This window comes from Bicyclus anynana, chromosome 12, assembly GCF_947172395.1.
Source record: "Bicyclus anynana chromosome 12, ilBicAnyn1.1, whole genome shotgun sequence".
In the NCBI taxonomy this organism is placed as follows: Eukaryota; Metazoa; Arthropoda; class Insecta; order Lepidoptera; family Nymphalidae; genus Bicyclus; species Bicyclus anynana.
This window is the reverse complement of record NC_069094.1, coordinates 5940928-5961714: the sequence shown is the minus strand read 5'-3', so window position 1 is coordinate 5961714 and position 20787 is coordinate 5940928. Positions and strand designations below refer to the sequence as shown.

At 35.3% G+C, this 20787-nt stretch overlaps 1 protein-coding gene across 1 annotated transcript in view; it reads left to right on the top strand.

Annotated features, from left to right (window-relative positions):
- Positions 1–1176: 1176 nt before the first annotated feature.
- Positions 1177–20787, top strand: part of LOC112050831 (acetylcholine receptor subunit alpha-like) — a 56674-nt gene continuing 37063 nt past the window's right edge. The window contains exon 1 of the mRNA XM_024089193.2: positions 1177–1419. Within this exon, the coding sequence (XP_023944961.2) occupies positions 1231–1419 (189 nt within the window). The 5' untranslated portion in view covers positions 1177–1230. The remainder of the gene's footprint in view (positions 1420–20787) is intronic.

The following is a 20787-nucleotide window of genomic DNA, read 5'->3' as shown; positions in this document are numbered from 1 at the left end:
AGAACAAGCTACAGGAGAAGAGATCGCAATTGTTGGTTTATGTTCAAGTTGGTTGTTGTTCAAGCGTTAGCTTTTCGAATATTCTGTGTTCATACTTGTACTAAATTTATTTAGGAAATACATTAATTAACGTTTTCTTTGAAATTGTAAATTATGTTACGTAATTGTTGTACATTTAAAATTAAAGTACACCGCAATTTAAAACAAGCGAAGAAACAAACTACACAGCCGGATAGGTTTGTGTGGTTGGTTTTCTCTCTTCTTAGCTCATCTGAAAAGAAAATCAACTTCATGGACCCCTTCTTTTCGGTTATCACCATACTGTAATATAACCTACAATTAAATAACGAGCTAATCACACCAAGGGAAAGAGATAAATATTTGAAACATAACTTGATGTATTTTATAATAAATTAACCTCTAGAAGTAAGAAATTAAATATCTTCAGCACACGACTCATTAAGTTATATATATTTTTCCTACTAATGATACCAATTTTGCAGCCTTTCTTATAAATGTGCTGATGTTTTTATGAACATACGTTTAATAAAACGTTATCTCTCTCTGTCTCTATTCTAGAAATAGCTATTGGGTAACAAAATCTCGTTCCCCATTTGGCCATGAAATTGCAAAACGATCAAAGTAAATGCTCGCTACAAAATTATAAGAGCATTGTCTGATTCTTTGAGATCCGCTTTGTGACCGTGTAGGCATCAATAAAGAGTGCTCGAAGGGTCACGACTTTATCGACTCGGAAATATTTATAGATCGCTGAATGAAGTGCATCTTAGTTCTAGGCTACATATATTTTATATGTCTTTTCAATTCAACGATTGTCAGAAATTAAGTTACAAATATACTTACCTACTTAATTAAAGTAGACACTCTGATACGAAAGCAGTTAAGAGAAAATTCCGTTAGTCGTTTGTACCATTATCCAGTTAATTATTTTCCTAAGTAAATAAGGCATTCACAACGTCACTGCGAGTTGACGAAGCTTAGCGATAATTACTTCGAACCTGATCAAAATACGAAAGAGTTTAGAGTCGCGGAGGGCGCGCGGCAAATATTTGAGCGGGAGCGAGGCCGAGGGCGCGGAAGCGAGGCGAGGCAGCGAGGCAGCGAGGGCGGGCGGCGCGGGGCGAGGCGTGCCAGCGTGCCAGTCGGCATCGCGCCGCGCCCGGGGAGCTCGCTCCGCGCTTACGTAACGATGGCCGAGCCCGCGAGCTGATGGCCGCGCTCGTCTGGTGGCTGGCGGCCTGCTGCCTCGTGCGCGCCGTCGCCGCCGGCAACCCCGACGCCAAGCGCCTCTACGACGACCTCCTGTCCAACTACAACAAGCTAGTGCGCCCCGTCGTCAACACGACCGACGTCCTTCGCGTCTGCATCAAGCTAAAGCTCAGCCAGCTCATCGATGTCGTAAGTGCGCTCCGCGAATCGGTTGATGCACTTCGTCTTCCATTGTTGCGACTAGATGTGACTGACCTACATCGGAACTGGAGAGCATCGTGCGTGCCTCGGTCTTTGCATTTGTGTCCACATTTGGAATTTAAATAGAGACAAATTAAGAGCGACGACGACCCAGTTTTTGATCGCAGCATTACACAAACCTTGTAAAAGCTTTCGCAGCGGGAATATTCAGTCAGTGTCATCTTCGCGCTCCCTCGTATCTCCGTTGTCGCGGCGCCGCGCTGTCTTTCGTTATGTATTTTGAATCGGTTCCCATAAATCTTTTGAATGGGACATTGCGCGGTTGCCGTTGGTTAATTTTAAATTTTTACTGTATAAGGAGACAATTTAACACTTTTCCTTTCCTTCTCTACTTTGCTTTATTTGGTTAGAAACGTTTTACGTTGAAACTATTGTAGTAATTTTATATATAACATTTTTAACAATTACAAACCCTGCTATTTTCGATATATAAAATATATCGAATGTCGAGAATAAGCTTCTCATTTCATAGGGGTTTTATTACATTACGATTTTAATTTACAAATACGAGTAATAAGACGATGAAGTATAAGTAAAGAAATTAAAACTACTACTGATAAAATCATTACACAGAAAACTTGGGTTTCCAAAAGGCTTTCTATTCTCTTATAATAACTTGCTACATTAAGGGAAATAATAATGATAACAAGATAAGGTGATCTCCGTTATCTTGGGAAACATCTTATTGATGTAATAAAGTAGAGACAAGTGTTAATGGTTCGCACCCATTAGGTGGAACTTCGATGAAATATCTACGTAAGCATTAAAGGTGCGGGTTACGTAAGGATTAATAATAATAGGTATTTTTACTTTCCCTAATATTCTATTCTGTACTTTTTTGAAACAATTGACAACTACTTTTTGGTTTAGTGGATCGTGAGGTTCTAGGTTCAAGTCTAGGGTCAGGAGGCTATGAAATATTGCGTTTATCTTTAATCCAATGACTTCTAACTAATAACCGTTCGGAGATAGGAGGTGACTTGTGTCTCGGAGAGCACTTTAAGCCGTCTGTGTCCGTTTATTATCATTAACATGTGATAACGATCGTTATATAGTCATACATTATCACCCCAAGCCCGGAAACCCGCATCGAGCAGTGTAGGTTTTGGTCCATAAACCATTTAGGTATCTATAAGAGAATCGCTATTCTGTAACCATGTTTTTATAACTCGACAGTGTGAGTTTTTTTATCTCGATCTGTCTCTGTCTAACACCATCTTAAGATAGAGAGATACCAGACGAATTCGAATCTCAGACTGTCGGTTTATAAAAACATCAATACATCGATACAGAATATTCTTTGTTTAGGCTCTGGTGCTTGGGATTGATCGGAGTTTCATGTCCGTACGACAAAATGATGAAGAGTTAATTTTATCATTCTGTCAATGGCATGTCCTAAATGTCTATTCAAGAATAGAAAAAAAAATAACCAAATAACAGATCGGCAAGATTTGTACTGTCTTTGATCTATTCTTAACGCACATTTGTTGGTGGAATTCAGTTCTCAATACTGTTTTGCACATTTAACTACCTCTGGTATTTCATAGAATTCGTACAACACACACACAGAGTTAGTAGAGACCTTAATAGTAACATTATAAGAAATTGTTAATATTATTATTTCCTTCCAGTTTACTTAATCGCTTGATCTATCAGAAAAAGAGTAGGAATTGATATTGCAAAAGGGATCGTAGAGAGAGCAATATTAGGTCAAGTGTATCGGCACATGTTTTGCATAATGGCCATCGATTTATGGTAAAACCATCAACTTTCCATTGATCTCCCTTTTGCTTGTGGTAAGTATATGAATATATGTTTAAATCATTTTTGATGTTGAATGCTTTGTATAACATTTATCTAAGTCTATATTTTGTTTAACAGTAAATCGATGTGTAATATACCTACCAGCAGGCTAACTCACCAACTTCGACGTCTATTAGTTAAACTTAAACGAAATTGAGATTCTATATAACAAATGTCATCGGGTGCCTACTGAAAACCCTTTGTAGATATCATACAGTAGGTAGATGACATTTCTCGGTTGACTTGATGTTTATTTTAATAGGTTGTTAATAAAGACCAAATTAGTGAATAGGCCATCAGATTACTGTTCAAAATACATAGTTCGTCTCAGTCTGTAACATTAAATTGACGTCAAACTCTGTGTGTCGTTATCAACCCATATTCGGCTCACTGCTGAGCTCGAGTCTCCTCTCAGAATGAGAGGGGTTAGGCCAATAGTCCATCATGCTGGCCCAATGCGGATTGGTAGACTTCGTACACGCAGAGTATTAAGAAAATTCTCTGGTATGCAGGTTTACTCACGAATTAAATATCAGGTGTCTCAAACGGTGAAGGAAAAACATTGTGAGGAAACCATTTGCTATTGCTTAACTGTAATTAAAAAAAAAACTCAAGTTTTTAAACAAAAATCTTTGAATTTATTTCTTTTTTTAAGCAACTCATAAAAAACGTTTATTTTTTAATTACGAGTATAAGATGACAATTACAGTTCTATATTAAAAAGTCTGAGCATTGTGAGGCTTGCCCTTGTATTTTTTTTTTAATTCTGATGAAAAATTCGTAGAGCTTGCTTGCGATCTTGAATAATAAGAAAATGCTGACGTAGAATAGTTATGCAGTTGGTTGAATTCATAATCTCAATAAACGTTCAGCATTTTCCCAGAACACTGAAATTCTTGGCATTTTTACTGTAACTGGCAACTAGTTGCGGCTGCTGTAGCAAATTAATTAGTTAGACGCAAGGCCTAATTGGAATATTATAACAAACAAGTTGCACAACTTGTTTGTTATAATATTGCGGTTTAACCTGCATATTAAACCCCATTCCTATTCTGAAAAGATATCAGGTTGAAAAGTATCAGCCTATTTCTGAATTTTATCAAGATCCCTTTAACGACCTTATAACAAACATTAAGTTTATTAGTAACAGACGTCCAAACTTTAGAATTTTTAATATTAGTTAGATTTTGCCAAAATAACTTGAGACTTCTTTCTTTTAAGGGCACAGTTTTTCGTTGCAAACAAAGACCATTGAAGCCTTTTTCTCGGAGTCGTTTACAAGATTTAGGCTTTGAGCGTGCGAAATGAAGATCAGTAGACTCGTTCAGACGTGATTCAACGTTATTCGTATAAATGTAGGTCCATCTCAGCGTGCGTGCAAATAGCTCTATTTTTTTTAAACTGCCGGGCAAATGATAGTATTTCATATGACTAGCGGTCTCCCGCTGATTCGTCCGTGTGGTGTTCGGTATTTTCGATAACTTAGCAAGCTGTAATATTATTAAAAGCAAAATAAAATTATTTCTTACGGATGATTTCAATGAAACAAAGCATAAAGATTTCTCTCAGCTAAAACACTCGTAATATATATGCATAAAAATCGGATTATTAGTTTATTATATGAGTCACAACAAAAAAATCTTAGACAGCTGTATTATTACTATTGTTACAGATTTGTCTACAGTTTTATTTATCGGACTTGATATACGTTTCCTGTGCAAAAACGTTTACTTGATATCAATTAATACGTCTGTTTATATGGATTACATTTTATATGGATTAGATTAGAGATGATATCTCAAGAACCTTGACTGTGGTGTGGCTTGACTGTGTCGAGATATCATCTCGAGAAAGCTAATCCATATAAAATGTACGAAAAAATATATTTATTGACAAGTATTTTTTTTAATTTTCCGATGTTACTTATTTCGGAGCCTTATAAATTATAAAATCATCATTAGTTACTTAGAAAATGGTGTCAATAACATGTCCAATATAATATAATAATCACAGAAACATAAAATCAAATCAGGTATCTAGGGGTAGATGCTTATAGATATCAGATGCTACATCATTAAAAAGCTATTAGGCAGTTGGGTCTACTGTCATTACAGTTAAGAACTCGCCACCACTATACGATAAATCCACTGTTATAATTACCAGTATATACGACTACGATCTATAGGTCTTGGATTTTTAACAGATGATTAAAATATAAAAAAAAAATATTTATCTTAGAACTATAATACCTATAACATGTGAGGTTCGTGGCGATTTCGTTGGATAGGGCCTCAGAAAACTCGTGACGTAATTATTTTTTAATGTTAGATTACTTTTTAGCTGACCGGTTATGTGGGCCTCTTCGTGTTGTGGGCCCATGGCACTATGCCAACCCTGCCACCCAATAGTACACCACCGGAGCTAGGTATCATAGTCATGTGATATTTACAGATGACATGTAATTTTTTACACCTACATCATAATCCTACTATAATATTAAAGGCGCGAAAGTTTTTAAATGTTAGTTACTCTTTAACACCGCAACTACTGAAGCGATTTGTCTGAAATTTTTAATGGAAATAAATTTTACTCTGGATTAGCACAGAGGCTACCGGCTTTTCATTATTTTCATATTTCGGCTATAGGCTTTTCATACCGGAAAAAATCCATGGTTCCCGCGGGATTTGTGAAAAACTTAATTCCACGTGACGCAGTTAGAGGCTTGTATGATCAAAATGTGAAACGATGTCGATTGACACATGCTTTTTAAAATAATTCTTTGTCCCATTATGAAGGTATACTATATATAGTTCATGTTCTTCTGGGATCGATCGAGAATATTTCTGAATCAGATTTATTTAGGGATAACAGCTGTAGCTTTTTCCTATCAGTTAAGTAAGTTTTGCAGTGGATTAACAATATGCAAGGATTTTTGAAAATCAGAGTACGAGTAGTAGTATGAAAATAAATTATAGCTTGGCAAATTCGTTGATGACACTCCCATGATATGCGGGCTACGAGGGGAAAGACTCCGCGGGTGTGAAATCGCGCGTGCGGGGAAGTGAGGTGCATTAGTCGTGGGCTTCTCATTCATCGCTACACGCCTCCCGGCCCGCGCGGACCATCGGGAGTGTTACGAACGAACTTGCCAAGCTATAGTTTTAGAAGGAAGTTTTACTGAAAATAGTTAAACCCAGACAAAGTCGCATTCGTCACTTAGCAGTTTACAAGTTAACGCCCATTAATCCACAAATAACAATATTTCTCAATATGCTCAGTGGTCGTACAGTTGTACACTCACATAAAGTAATAGAAAGTTATGAACAAGGGACCCTTAAATCACGTTCCATTTGTCCCGGACAAAACAATGCCTAAATAAACTTATTGAACTACTTTAGAAAGGGACTGTTTGTTGAATAACTTCTCGTATTAAAGACGGGTGTATACTTTATAAGTAGGATCGAAATGCATCAATTTAAATAAACTGTACATTGAAATAGATGCATTTCGATCTCCTTGGAGATTAGTAAGTGAATAAATATATAACAATAACTTAGATACAGAATACATTTTTCAAGTGAGCCTGGAAAAGAGAAGATATTTCTGAAAATATCAGAATTGTGACTTATCTTGCGTAATTTATACCTACCATTCTCGATACATTTAATTACTCGGTAGCCGGTTTCAAGGTAAATCTAAAAATGTAACGTTACATTTTTCGAAAGTTACTTGCTCCAAGTAGTGACCTTTATTTTGAAAAAGTTATCTTTTCCATCTCCTGCACTTAGTCGCAAAGATTGTGTTAGGAGTAGGTACAATAATAGCTCAACGGGCATCGAACCCGTGACCTTTTGGTGTTGAGTCTGACCCTGTAACTGTGGAGCTTTTGACGCTTAAACTGTAAACATATATTATAAAAAGGTAATGTTTGTGCGGGGTTACCTCTGAATCTACTGAGCCAATTTTGAAAATTCTTTTACAACTAGAAAGCCACGTTATCTGTGAGTGTCATAGGCTATATTTTGTCGCCGTTTTCTCACAGGAACGGGCGCTACGCGGATGAATTTAAATTAAACCTTATTTTGGAAATGTTCAATATAATGCCACACATTCACCACAAAGTTGAAATTGATGCCGTAACAGCTCGCACTAGATACGCAATACGAGTTTCACAGTCCATTAAGCCGCCCGACCCCATGTTTCGCAGATCGCGCGTTGTTCAAACCTGGAAACTGACTATTACGCATGTTGGTAATTCAAGCTCCAATTCGAAACTCTTTATTCAAACTGCGTAGGTTTTTGAAGATTTTTATGACTAGTCATAAATCCTATCTACAGCAGAAAGTATGAATTTTAACAGCATCGATATAGGATAGGTCTCACTGTCACGACTTATCATCTATACTAATATTATAAAGCTGAAGAGTTTGTTTGTTTGATTGAACGCGCTAATCTCATGAACTACTGGCCCGATTTGAAAAATTCTTTCAGTGTTAGATAGCCCATTTATCGAGGAAGGCTATAGGCTATATACGGGAACGGGGACCACGCAGGTGAAACTGCGCGGCGTCAGCTAGTACTAATATAAACGTTGAAATAGTGGCAAATGATTTTTGCTGTAATTTTGGTCATCATACGTGTAACTAATGTATTACAAATGTGGACAGCCATCTTTTTCATAAAAACCCATATTCGGCTCACTGATGAGCTCGAATCTCCTCTCAGAATGAGAGGGGTTAGGCCAGTCCCCTTCGCTGGGCCAATGCAGATTGGTAGACCTCACATATTCGGCAGAATTAAGAAAATTCTCGGGTATGCATGTTTCCTCACAATGTTTTTCCTTCACCGTTTGAGACACGTGATATTTAATTTCTTAAAATTAACACAACTGAAAAGTTGGAGGTGTATGCCCCGGACCAGATTCAAACCCGTTAGTCAGAGGTCATATTCGGTGGACTATCACGGCTCTCAAACAGCACATACATATTTTATATGTATAAGAAAGTACCAATAAATGTGGACCGAAACCTTAAGAGTTTTCGGATTTAGGACAAGTTACTGTGATTCATAAATTCACGAGCTTTACAGATTTATTCAAAACCGCTAAGCGTTAGCAGGAAAGAAATCTGTATTTAAATGAACATTTTTTTCCTCTTATAGGCTTTACAAAGTTTAACTAAGAATAAATTATGGCTGGGACAACGTCCGTGCATTAAAATTGAGTTTATTTTATTTATAAAAATGAATTACTGTCCATTGTTCGTTACCGTCAAAACTCGAATTTGTTTATTAAATGGGTGCTTTAAAACAAATAAAAAGTGTAAAAATACAAAAAAAAACGTTAACCGTTTAATTAGAAAAAATCTATGGAAACTTTCACTCGCTCTTTTTTGAAAATGTGATCAGACGACCCAGCGCATTATCTTAGACTAACTGACGCTACGCGGTTTCACCCGTGTGGTTCCCGTTACCGTAGGAATACGGCGACAAATTATAACATATAGCCTTCCTCGGTAAATGGGCTATCTAGCACTGAAAGAATTTTTCAAATCGGACCAGTAGTTCCTGAAATTAGCGCGTTCAATCAAACAAACTCTTCAGCTTTATAATATTAGTATAGATTTGGACATTTACGCTTTTTATTAAAATTATTTATTTAATTGCTTTATCAAACTTTGCTTTGTAAAGCACGGAAAGAATTCAGCCAAGTACAATGTCAAGCCTGACTTACTCGTATAAAATCACAATAACAGGTGACCCGCGTTGAATACCGAGAAACGGTTGGAGTGGGGAGGCAAAACGATCCCTGCTACAATACTCATTTCGTTGATTACGTAATGCGTATTTCTCTACTCGCGAATACACTTCCAGTAACATAACGAGAAAAAAAATCAGAAAATTTCGGCAAAGCTAGCAAAACCAGTGCATTTAAAAACTGTCTAGCACATTAGTTATATTACACTAGCTGAGGCCGCGTGGTTTTACCCGCTTAGTTTTCGTTCTCGTAGGAATAAGATGATAATATATAGCCTATAGCCTTCCTTGATAAATGCGCTACCTAACAGTGAAAGAATTTTTCAAATCGGACCAGTAATTCCTGAGATTAGCGCGTTCAACCAAACAAACTCTTCAGCTGTATAATATTAGTATAGATTAAGAAAAAAACCTAGCAATGGTGATGATTTTTCTGACATCCGAAAAAAAAACAAAAACGTCAGGAAAATTTTCAATTAAAGTTTCAAACGCACCTTAGTCCAAGAAAGATCTTCTCTAGTGGTGAGATCTTCTTGGACTAAGTCAGTCAGGGTTTTAGTGTCAATTTGTCACCATCACGACATTGTTTAAAATGTATTCTATATGCTTGCTCGTAATAAAAACTTATTGAGAGAATAAAAACATTTTAGCGAGGGCCTTTACTTTGGCCTAGCGCCGCCACTGTTAATCAATGTTACACCTACGTAATATTATTTGCTAGTACGAAAAATATACTGGCAGCTCTAAAAGTCGTGGCACCGTACTCACTGTCCTTCAAAATTTGTAGACCTATCATTGTTTTGATAAGAATTTCTGAACAATCTTGTTGACACTACTGTATGACATTAAAATTACGATATAGTTTCGTTACTTACTTCAAATATTGTTGTGTCTTTGCTCTGGCTCTATCGTTCGTACGTTATCAACCCATATTCAGCTCACTGCTGAGCTAGAGTCTTTTCTCAGAATGAGAGGGGTTAGGCCAATAGTCCACCACGCTGACCCAATGCGAAATAGAATTAAGAAAATTCTTTGGTACGCAGGTTTCCTCACGATGTTTTCCTTCACCGTTTGAGACACGTGATATTTAAATTCTTAAAATGCACACAATTGAAAATTAAGAGGTGCATGCCCCAGACCGGATTCGAACCCACACCCTCCGGAATCGGGGGTAGAGGTCTTAGATATACCTACAATATGGTTCACCCGTGTCTGAGAATAATATGCATCGTTTGTATTCATTGAAAGTGCAATATGTAAATAACAAAACACGAGCGGTTTTTGAATACCAACATTATGAATGTCAATGCATGTAATTTTAAGTTATAATGTATTCATTCGTACAAATATTATTCGTATTAGTGAGAAAGTTTTTGACGAAGGACTTTTTTTTTCAATATGGCTTAAAATAATTTTTATCAAGTATTAGATCCTATTATAGGGCGAATATATTACTAGGGCGAATGTGGGTAAATATAGTTATTTGTCCGTCCTTGTCAGATAGTTGGTCATAGTCAAGTCATGCCATGCTTTATTAAGGCGAAAGAACCTTACTAAAACTTTTTCCAGAGTCCACCGAGAAAATCGAATTAATCACTTGAAACACTCTTGTTCAACCTCCACTTCACTTGTTCACCTTTACAGAACTATATTGAATAAAATGCATTCTACGTTATGCAATAAAACTCTAAAGTGCAGCAAATTAATGAAAATAAAACGAGAGCTACATGTCATTCCTACGATTTTCCCGCCAAAAACCGATGTAGGACTTAAATATAAATAAAAACTGGTCAAATATGGTTCAGGATACGCGTAATGTAGGGTTCCGTTACATCCGTTCCGTTATAGGTATAAATTTTCTACTTTTGGATATTATATGCTGAGAAATTTTCTCCTTATATAAATACTAAAATCACCTTTAAAAATGGGGGTAGAAGGGTGAATAATTTTACGATCTATTCTTATACCTACAAAATATACATAATAATGTCATTAAAATCGGCAGTTTCGGAGGTGTGCGACCACTAACAGCATGATACAATGATAATTTTATACTATAGATTGGTTACGTCCCTACAAAATCACCGCAAAAGTGATCCGAATAGGCTACAACACTGAGCGCACACATGCACAATTTTGTCTTTAATTTCATTATTTATTTATGTATAATTATATAGTTTTTACACTTCCTTAACACATAACTCGACATTGTAGATGATTTAAGTATTATTTGTTTAAATAACGTTCGTTGTTGACCACAACTACTCGTAACATTGAGAATAGAATTTCCTCTTTTGAGCGCCTCATTTTTCATGACCTAGTCACACATCTAACAGTATTTATCATCATTGGCATGACACGAGTCTTTTATACACTAGATTTAATGTTGTATCCTACTAGTAGAAGCCAAATAAAACTTTTATGCGAGAAAATAACTACAGTGGCTTTCGCAGAAGATCTAGTCGTGACAAACATGTGATTGTGATGCAAGTTAAGAATGTGTGTAACAAGTTCTGTACGACTTTAACAATGATGAAAGTTGTGGAGAGTTGAAATTGTTTGTGTCGGCAAGATTGTGACTGCCTGAGAATAACGTACAAACACTGAGATTTTTTTTAAATATTAAATAAAATACATACAATAGTGTTTAAATAAAGTAGTGTTCGTTCGGAGAGGAGCTTTTTAGTTTTGTAAAATATACTCGTAGTTTGTGATCAATCATCATCATCATATCAGCTGATGGACGTCCACTGCAGGACGTAGGCCTTTTGGAGGGACTCTCCAAACATCACGATACTGAGCCGCCTGCATCCAGCGAGACCCTGCGACTCGCTTGATGTTGTCAGACCCCTGGTGGAGGGTCTTTGAACTATGCGCCCCGCCCATTGCCACTTCAGCTTCGCAACTCAATGAGCTATGTCGGTGACTTTGGTTCTTCTGGACGGATCACCTCATTTGTGATTCGATCACGCTGAGATACTCCTAACACAGCTCGTTCCATCGTCCGCTGTATGACTCTGAGCGTTCTTATGAGGCACATAGTTAGGAACCAATTAATTGCCTTTAAGCTTTACACACAAACGTCTGTCTGTGTATTTTATCAGAATAACCATAGACAGACCGTCTTCCAAAATAAAATATCTATGATTTAAACGACTGCAGAGATAAAAGGCTCATATAGCGTATCAATGTACATAATATATTGGTGCACCAATTATCTATTGGCGTGCAGTTTTAACTAAGGTTAATACCTACCTTACGGTCAAATTATACGAAATAGAATTCTCGATTCATTCGTTCATATTGAGTCATCAGGGTAGGCAGTGCGTTTTTATCAAAATGGTTCTAAGCGTATTTATAAAAAAAGAATATTAGCCTGTCTATTTGTGATTACGGGCAATGTTCTTCGCTCTAACTAATGGATAAGTATGTTTATGAATAAGTACGACAATAGGCCCGCGGGCGTGAATCGAATCCAGGACCTATTAAGCTAATAAATTGCTTCTTGTGACTTTAAAAAATGGATTTTATATTTTAATTAATGTATCATATCGACAATTTGCACAAAATCGGAAAAGTTAAATGATGAATGAGCTAAATGAACAACAGTTGCGAACAAGTTTCCGCGATTGTGTGATTTGTGACCGATATCAAAATGAAATATTATGGATCGGAGGCTGAAAGTCATGAAAATCATTTATACGAACACATTTTTATCGTGATTGATTGCTTATGTACTTATTTATTTTTGTTAAAACTGTTTTATTGCTTAAAAACGAGCGAAAATAAAAGGCTTAATAGTTCTGCACACAGAAGATGAAGATGATCCAGAATGAGTCTTTACAAGCAGCTTGGTGTAGCCGGTGAAACCCATAAAAAAAAACGTCACGCGTCTCCTTGACATCCTCATATACAAGCTTGTTTTTAACCGACTTCCAAAAAGGAGGAGGTTCTACGTTCGGCTGTATGTATGTTTTTCTTTTTTTTTATGTATGTACCGTCATTTATGGACCGATTTTGAAAATTCATTTTTTTTGTAATTTGTATTCGTCAAGTTTATGAGGATGGCTATATCTACCTAATTATGTAAGGTACCTAATTATGTAACACTTTTTGTATTTTGTACAATAAAATAAATAAAAAAATAAAATATTTCAAAATTTAACTAACAACAATTACGTAAATTATTATAATAATCAAATTACTAATAAAAAAATACTCCATCTTATTTCTTTAGTTATTATTTTTAAAACGTTTATAAGCACACGACGCAATTTTTTTTGAATAACATTGAAAGTTACTAATGCGACGTTTCGTGTCGTACTGACTCGCATTCGTTTTTGAATTTGGAGCGGCTACGACATAGTTATGTTCCGTGCGCTCTATCTGCCTTATTCTTAATCTGTGGTTCCACAGTAAACGCGCCGGACTCGAAACTGAGAGGTAATGGGTTTGAACCTCACTCTTTGAGCTCTTGTCGTCCCAACAACTACTTTCCTACTAATAAAAGGATAAAAATACAAACATTATTTTTAAAAATACAGCTAAGCATTAAATAAATACTGAGATGGACCTCTTATAATCTTCCGAGCAATCTTTTTAAGTAGTCGAGCTTTTTGCGACAAAGATCGTTCGGGAAAGTTCTACTGACATGTTTATATTCCGTCAGCATTGCTGTGGAGTTTAGTACAGTGAAGGATATAGTTGTCAATCTCGATAATTTAAGTGCATGAAGTTTTACGGATTGGGCAATGTGTTAAAAACATTTACGGAGTCAAGGTTACTACACAGATTGATGAATTCCTTATTGATAACGTTGCTTGAATCATTGGTCATTGGATCATTTTCAACTTTCACACAGAAAGCAAAAAAAAAACATGTTTTTAACTATTGTAAATTAGAATAATGTATGTTTTATTTAAACAGCAACTGTCGAGTTTGAGAGTTAAAATAAAGTAAATAAATGTATTTTTAGCATACTTAGAAGTGGATTATAAAAATAAAAAAACCAAAGTCGAACCAAGGTTATGATTTACAATGTTCGTCAGGACAACTTAATTAACAAATCAAAATGTAACCAAAATAAGACCCTAGAATGACAGTGACCTTGAGTGTAGTCACACACTTGTGAACGCTGTGTGTAGGATTAAAGGCGCCTTTGTCAGTTAACTAACACTCCCCTTTTCCACTGAAGTCACTCTCCCAACCTATCCTAGGTAACCCATAAAGAATTACACAACAAGAAATGTGGACGCCACGAGCATACTGTAGCCGACCGCACGACAAACGCGTTATATCGCAAGTCGTTCCCGCCAACCGATCGGTACCCCTCACTAACTCCCCACTTTTAACGAAAACAAGTCGCGCCATTTAACGTCATATTCATCTCAGACTACTATTTCCTACAATATATTTTGATTTATCCCAGAAGTTTGATTTGTCCCTTAAGTGTTTTTTACAAATCCCGCGGGAATGGTTCCTGAGAATTTCACGAGTAATTTTCAGGAGTCTCTCAAGAAAAACAGAATTTCAGGAGAGCGAAGTCGCGAGCTAGTAACCTATTTTGAAGAACCTATGTAATATAACTTGAATGAAATAAAATTGCAACAAATCAGAAGAAAATAGAAAATTGTTACGTTCATCCCTGGTCTCCCCTACACTCAAATACACTGATATAAGATCTACGCGAGTTGAACTGCGGGGCACAGCTAGTTCTTATACTTATATTTTTCAATTCAAAGACTTAATGGGGTCGCTTAGAAATCGATGGGGCAACCGTAAAAACTATTAAGTTTTCGATACCTAGATTCATCTTTCGACTTCGATTTCAATTTCAAGGTTTTTTATTTTCATAACTTAACTAAAAGTATTGCCTGTTTGTGATTATTTTTTATTTGGTCGCGTAATCGCGAAAGCATAATGCGAAAAAGGTTATGGAATACTTTTTGTAGCAAAACAAAAATTAGAAGGGGTGAAATTGGGGTTGAAAGTCTGTATGGAAAGTCCTGCATTTTTGAAGTTACATTTGTTAATATTGGTATGTCTACCAAAAGAATACTAAAATAATGTAATTCAAGATTTCGACCCCTAAAAAGTTTAAAAAGGGGTTGAAGTTTTTTTTAATATATATCATTCATGCTTTGAGTTATATTTTTGTAAAATGATTCCTATTTATTATGTAGTACATAAAAGATGCGAAAATATAAATAGAATGGGCGAAGTAGGGGCTGGAAGTTTACATTGATTTTCACGCGGACGAAGTCGCTCGCTTTAAATGTATAATTTGTCAGAGATTTCACATTTCATACTAAGTTAGAGTTCGCTCAAGTCTTGAGCAAACTGTAACTACGAATAACTTCGGCGCAATTTTAAAATAGATAAAGTATTAGCCTTCTAGTATCATAATAAGCAAATACCAAATAGTGTCTTTATTCCAACTACAAATGCGAGTATCTTGGGACTGTGATGCATCGATAGTGATGCTGAATTAATGATACGTCTTCAACAATACGAGTATACAGACAGCTAAACAAATGCTACCGGGAATATATTGTCTCTTCATTTCCTGATGCAATCCGATCGGTTGTCATTTCCCTTTGTATCACAGAAGTCAAGAGGAATTCTATTTGTTGGAATAGGAAAGAATACGGGATTATATATATAGGTTCTATATCGTATACGGATTCTTCATTCACTTCAACACTAATGTTTTTAAACCATGGTTGATTGGATGGACGTCCAATGCAGGGCATGAGACTTTTTGTAGGACCTGCATCCAGCGAATCCCTTCGACTCGCTTGATGTCGTCAGTACACCTAATAGGGGTCGATCAACACTGCGCTTTCTAGTGCGGGGTCGCCATTCCCGCATTCTTGGTATCCCAGCGTCCATCGGCTCTTCGAACTATGTAAAATTAAACTATGGCACATTCAATTTACACACACATTTTCATAACATCTCATTTATTATAAAATCAAAAAAGGCTCAGCAACTACAGGAAACTATAAAATAAATCATCATCATTATCAACCTATTTAAACGGCTCACTACAGAGCCAGGACTCCCTCCTTGTAGGAGTGGGGATATAAAGCATAGACCCACCACGCCACGCCCATTTTTAAAACTATAACTCTAAAATGAAGGACTTTCCATACAAACTTTCAACCCTTATTTCACCCCTTCTTATTTTATTTTAGCAATAAAAAGTATCCTTTAACCTTCTCCGTATTATGGTCTTAAACCGTGCCAAGTTTAATTTAAATTCATTCAGTAGTTTCAGCGTGATGCCCGAATAACAAAAAAACACGGACAGACAGACACAAAAAATCGAAAAAAATATTTTTACTTCAGTAATATAATACCCCCCAACAAAAAAATTCAATATATCTTCAATGTACAGAATGTACATAATTCGTATTATGAGTATAGTTTCTAGATGGCGCTGGCGTCCGTTATGCCATGGTAACGTTAGGTGTTACAAATGGTATAAGTAAAATCTCAAATTGCGAATAAATGTATAGAATTCGACCAGTAATATTATAAATATAGATTTTCAAATACTGGTCTCTTACAAAACAAATTTGATGGACAGATAAGCCAATAATTTAGTACAAAGGTTTTGTTTCGTCCCAAGAAAACATAAAAAATTTAGTTATAGACCCATCTTCTCATGTCTGACAGTTTTTATACAACTCCGACAGTGTTTCACATTCCACATTCTTTGCGATACATTTCGCTTACCTTTTCGTGTAAAGAATTATTTCTATTCGCGTATTTTACGTAGGGGCCATTGCGGGAATAACCCGAAGTTATGTTTCTCACTCGGAATTTGTAGCTACGAGTACGTTAGGTAACATTTAATTGTGTTTTTGCACTTTTACATGACTTCTCATATTGCAAAAATATGATTTTTTGTTGCTTGTTAATATACACTATTTTTATTTATATACCTACCTATTTTTACAGATATTGGTGACAACAATTGGTGATTTAAAAAGATTTTTATAATCATTTTAAGTAAACTTTTCACAAGATTTTTTGCGTGGATTAAATCTATGTTACAAGGTCTAAAATTAGAACATAGCGATTTTCTACTGAATTAAAAGTAATTAGACAATTTACTAGTGATTTTTTTTGTCTGGTGGGATTGGCCATGGTATAAAGACCACTTTATAGAGATTTAGCTTATAGGTATGATGCCGTGTATGAAACCTTCAGAGGTATAGGTAGAATTCAACTTGTATGTCTTCAAAGAAAGCTATTGCATCGCTTCACTTAACGTCAGGTAAAACCGCACTTAAGGGTTAACTTGTCATTGTGTAAAAATCATTAACAACCCATATTCGGCTCACTGTTGAGCACGAGTATCCTCTCAGAATTGGCAGATATCACATACGAAAAGAATTGAGAAAATTCTCAAGTATGGCGGTTTCCTCACAATGTTTTACCTACGCCGTTTGAGACTCATGATGTTTAATTTCTTGAAATGCACATGACTGAAAAGTTATAGGTGCATGATCCGGACCGAATTCGAACCTTCGCCCTCCGAATTGAAGGCAGAGATCATATCCACTGGGCTATCGCGGCTATTTCACGAATAATATTATTATTCGTACTATATTTAATAGATACATAGTAGGAATATAATATTATCATAAAATAAATCACAAAAGCTCATCTTGTTATTATTACATGTATCTGTGAACTTACCCCTACTCGTATAAATGTTCGGCATTTTGTAATAAATTTTCACCCCGTTTTTCCTTAAACTGCTTACAATATTAAGCGATTACGAAAGTATGTAATAATAAAACACAGAGGCAAAGTTAATTAGAGGCGGGCCGCGGGATTAATATTCTTTAGCGAACTTCGGCGGTTAAAGGGAAAATTGAGCTTCGAACTTTTTAACTTCCATTTTAGTCATATTGAACAATTTTAACAGGCATTAATTAAAAAAAAACTTATTTAAGGTTATTCCACAAGTTCACTAGTGGACGTGATAGCCCAGTGGATATCACATCTGCCTTCGATTCGGATGGCGTAGGTTCAAATCCGGTCCGGGGCATGCACCTCCTACTTTTCAGTTATGTGCATTTTAAATAATTAAATATCACGTGTCTCAAACGGTGAAGCAACATACCAGAGATTTTTTTACGTCTGTGAAGTCTGACAATGCACTATTAGCCTAACCCCTCTGATTCTGAGAGGAGACTCGTGGTCAACAGTGAGAATATGGGTGGTCAATTATGATAATGATGAACGTTATTATCAATTTAATTTCAAATATGTATTACTAGCGGACCCGTTCAAGCATCACTTTGACTTACGTGCGCTTCTTACCTATCCAACCCGTACCCTACAAATGCTCCCTCCATACAAACTTCTACCCCTCAAAAATATCCTATGGCACTCTCCATCCTTTCTACTATTTCCACTTGAAAAATCAAGTCAATTCGTCGCTCCGTTTTGCCGTAAAAGACGGACAAACAAACAGACAGACAGACAGACAGACATCTTACTTTCACATTCATAATATTAATAAGTATGGATTCAAATATCTTGAATCCATACTTATTAATATTGAAAGTGAAAAATATTCATGATTTCTATTAATTAGTTGCAATTGTAAATGTTGTACTAAAAATGCAAACATAATGACCAAGAAAATAATATTATTGCATGAACAATGCAATGGCTTAGTCAAGGCAAGCCGACAAAGAAATAAGCTTGAATGACGTTTATTAGTTATGTCTTTTGATATTTTCTTAAGCCAAAAACATGTAAAAAGCAATTCTACGTCGGATTTATTTGCGTCTAGGCACTGTTAGTAGTACCGACTCTTAAATCTATGGTTAGTAGTAACCCCAACGTACGAATATTTAAGCTATTTCGTAGAACCCTTTAATTAATTTCTCCTAGTCCCAAACTACTGGCAGCGGCGTAAAAATACTACCTACAAAGATTCTTCTCATTCTTGTTTGCTCTATAAAGCCCGAAATAGAGAGAAATAGACTTGGAACTTCTAAAACTAATGAAAATTAAAAATAGTCGAAAGTTTTTAGCAAAATATCGTCTGAGAGAGATTAAACTGTCGCAGACAGAATATCTCCGGGAGCTATAGATTGTTACTTTGTAGGTACTTATTCTAAAACTAGGAACCAGCTGAAATTAAACTTTTATCGTTTATCGTAATTTGTAGCGTTAAGTATTTACCGAAAGTTATTTAAGTATTTCTACATATTTAAGTATATAAAATAATTGCAATTTAACTCGGAACAAACTTTGAATTGACGTTACCTATATACTTGTTTATCACTGTGTAAACAAGTATAATACGTAGCTAGATATTACTTTACTTTTATTTTTTGTATTTTTTGTTACTTTGGAACTAAACGAAAATATACTTTTATAAAAGTACTCAATTATGAAGATACATTGTATAGACAAGAATACTACAAGTATGTTTTTCTGTGAAATACTTAAATACTATATAGCCTAGGATGGATTTCTTCAGACAATGTCCGAGTTCTATATTGCCTGTTGAAATTTTTCATCGTGTTCGAAACTTTGAGTGTAGCTATTTTATTGATAAGGCAGTAGATATATACATATAGCTATTACTAACTTGTCAAAGTTTACAAGTAAGTAGCTTAACTTTGCTTGTACATCATATATGTATTCTGTGACTCTGCTTAATTGGACTCGGCACAAAATTATCAAAAAATGCTTAAAGTAATTAAGTTGTTCTGACACAACATAAATAAGCCAATTTAAATACAAATAAGGCCACAACGCAATGAAAGTTAACATCATGTTAACCTTATTTTCGTGTAAACGTTGCAAATGTAAATTTTGACTACGGGCAAAATATACAAACATTTGGCGTTTTACATAATTTCCTAGAGAATCCTTAGAACTTACCCATTCGAGTACTGTTTATCTAACTTTATCGCATACAAGCTAGCATTAAAATAATGTACTACTATGTAAGAAATATAGTGATTTTAATATTTATATCTAGAGTGGGTACCTATATACAATGTAATTGCTTCGTAGAAGTAGAGCAAGCAAGAGATTTATTACATTTACGTTTGTACGAGTAGGTATTTATATTAGTACGTAACTATTATTAACACTAATAAATCTGTGGTTATACCCGTGTTATGGGATTATGTTAATTACGTCAATTTAATTACATTTGCAGTAGCTCAAAACATTAATACATAGTAGCGTTACCTCACGTTGTACTCGTATAGTTTTTCGAATTCGTGTTTTTTTTTCTCTGTTTTAAAGAACCAATTTGGTACTTCATAAAAAATACGATCTAACTTATGTGATCAATTAGTGATTTAACTTTAACCTAAACTTATAATATATTATATATATACTAAACTTATAATATAATATATTATATATACTGAGATAATGTCCAATAACTTAATCATAGTCTTTCATCAACTATTACGTCTTTATAGGTCACTTTGTTTACGTGATCTTCAATGTAGCACTTAAAATCGCCAAGTTATAGATTTTTGGTTACATAACATAAAAATCTTAGATCGGAGTTTTGATATCTTACAATATCAAAATTTAGGTCAATTAACTTATCTTAGAAAATATTTTAGCAAAAACATTATGTCCACCAACTTGTAATTCACTAGGAGGAGTTTCTTCTTGTCAAATACCGAATAAATTTACAGCGACTCATTACTCTAGAGTTTCGAACGATGATATTGCAAT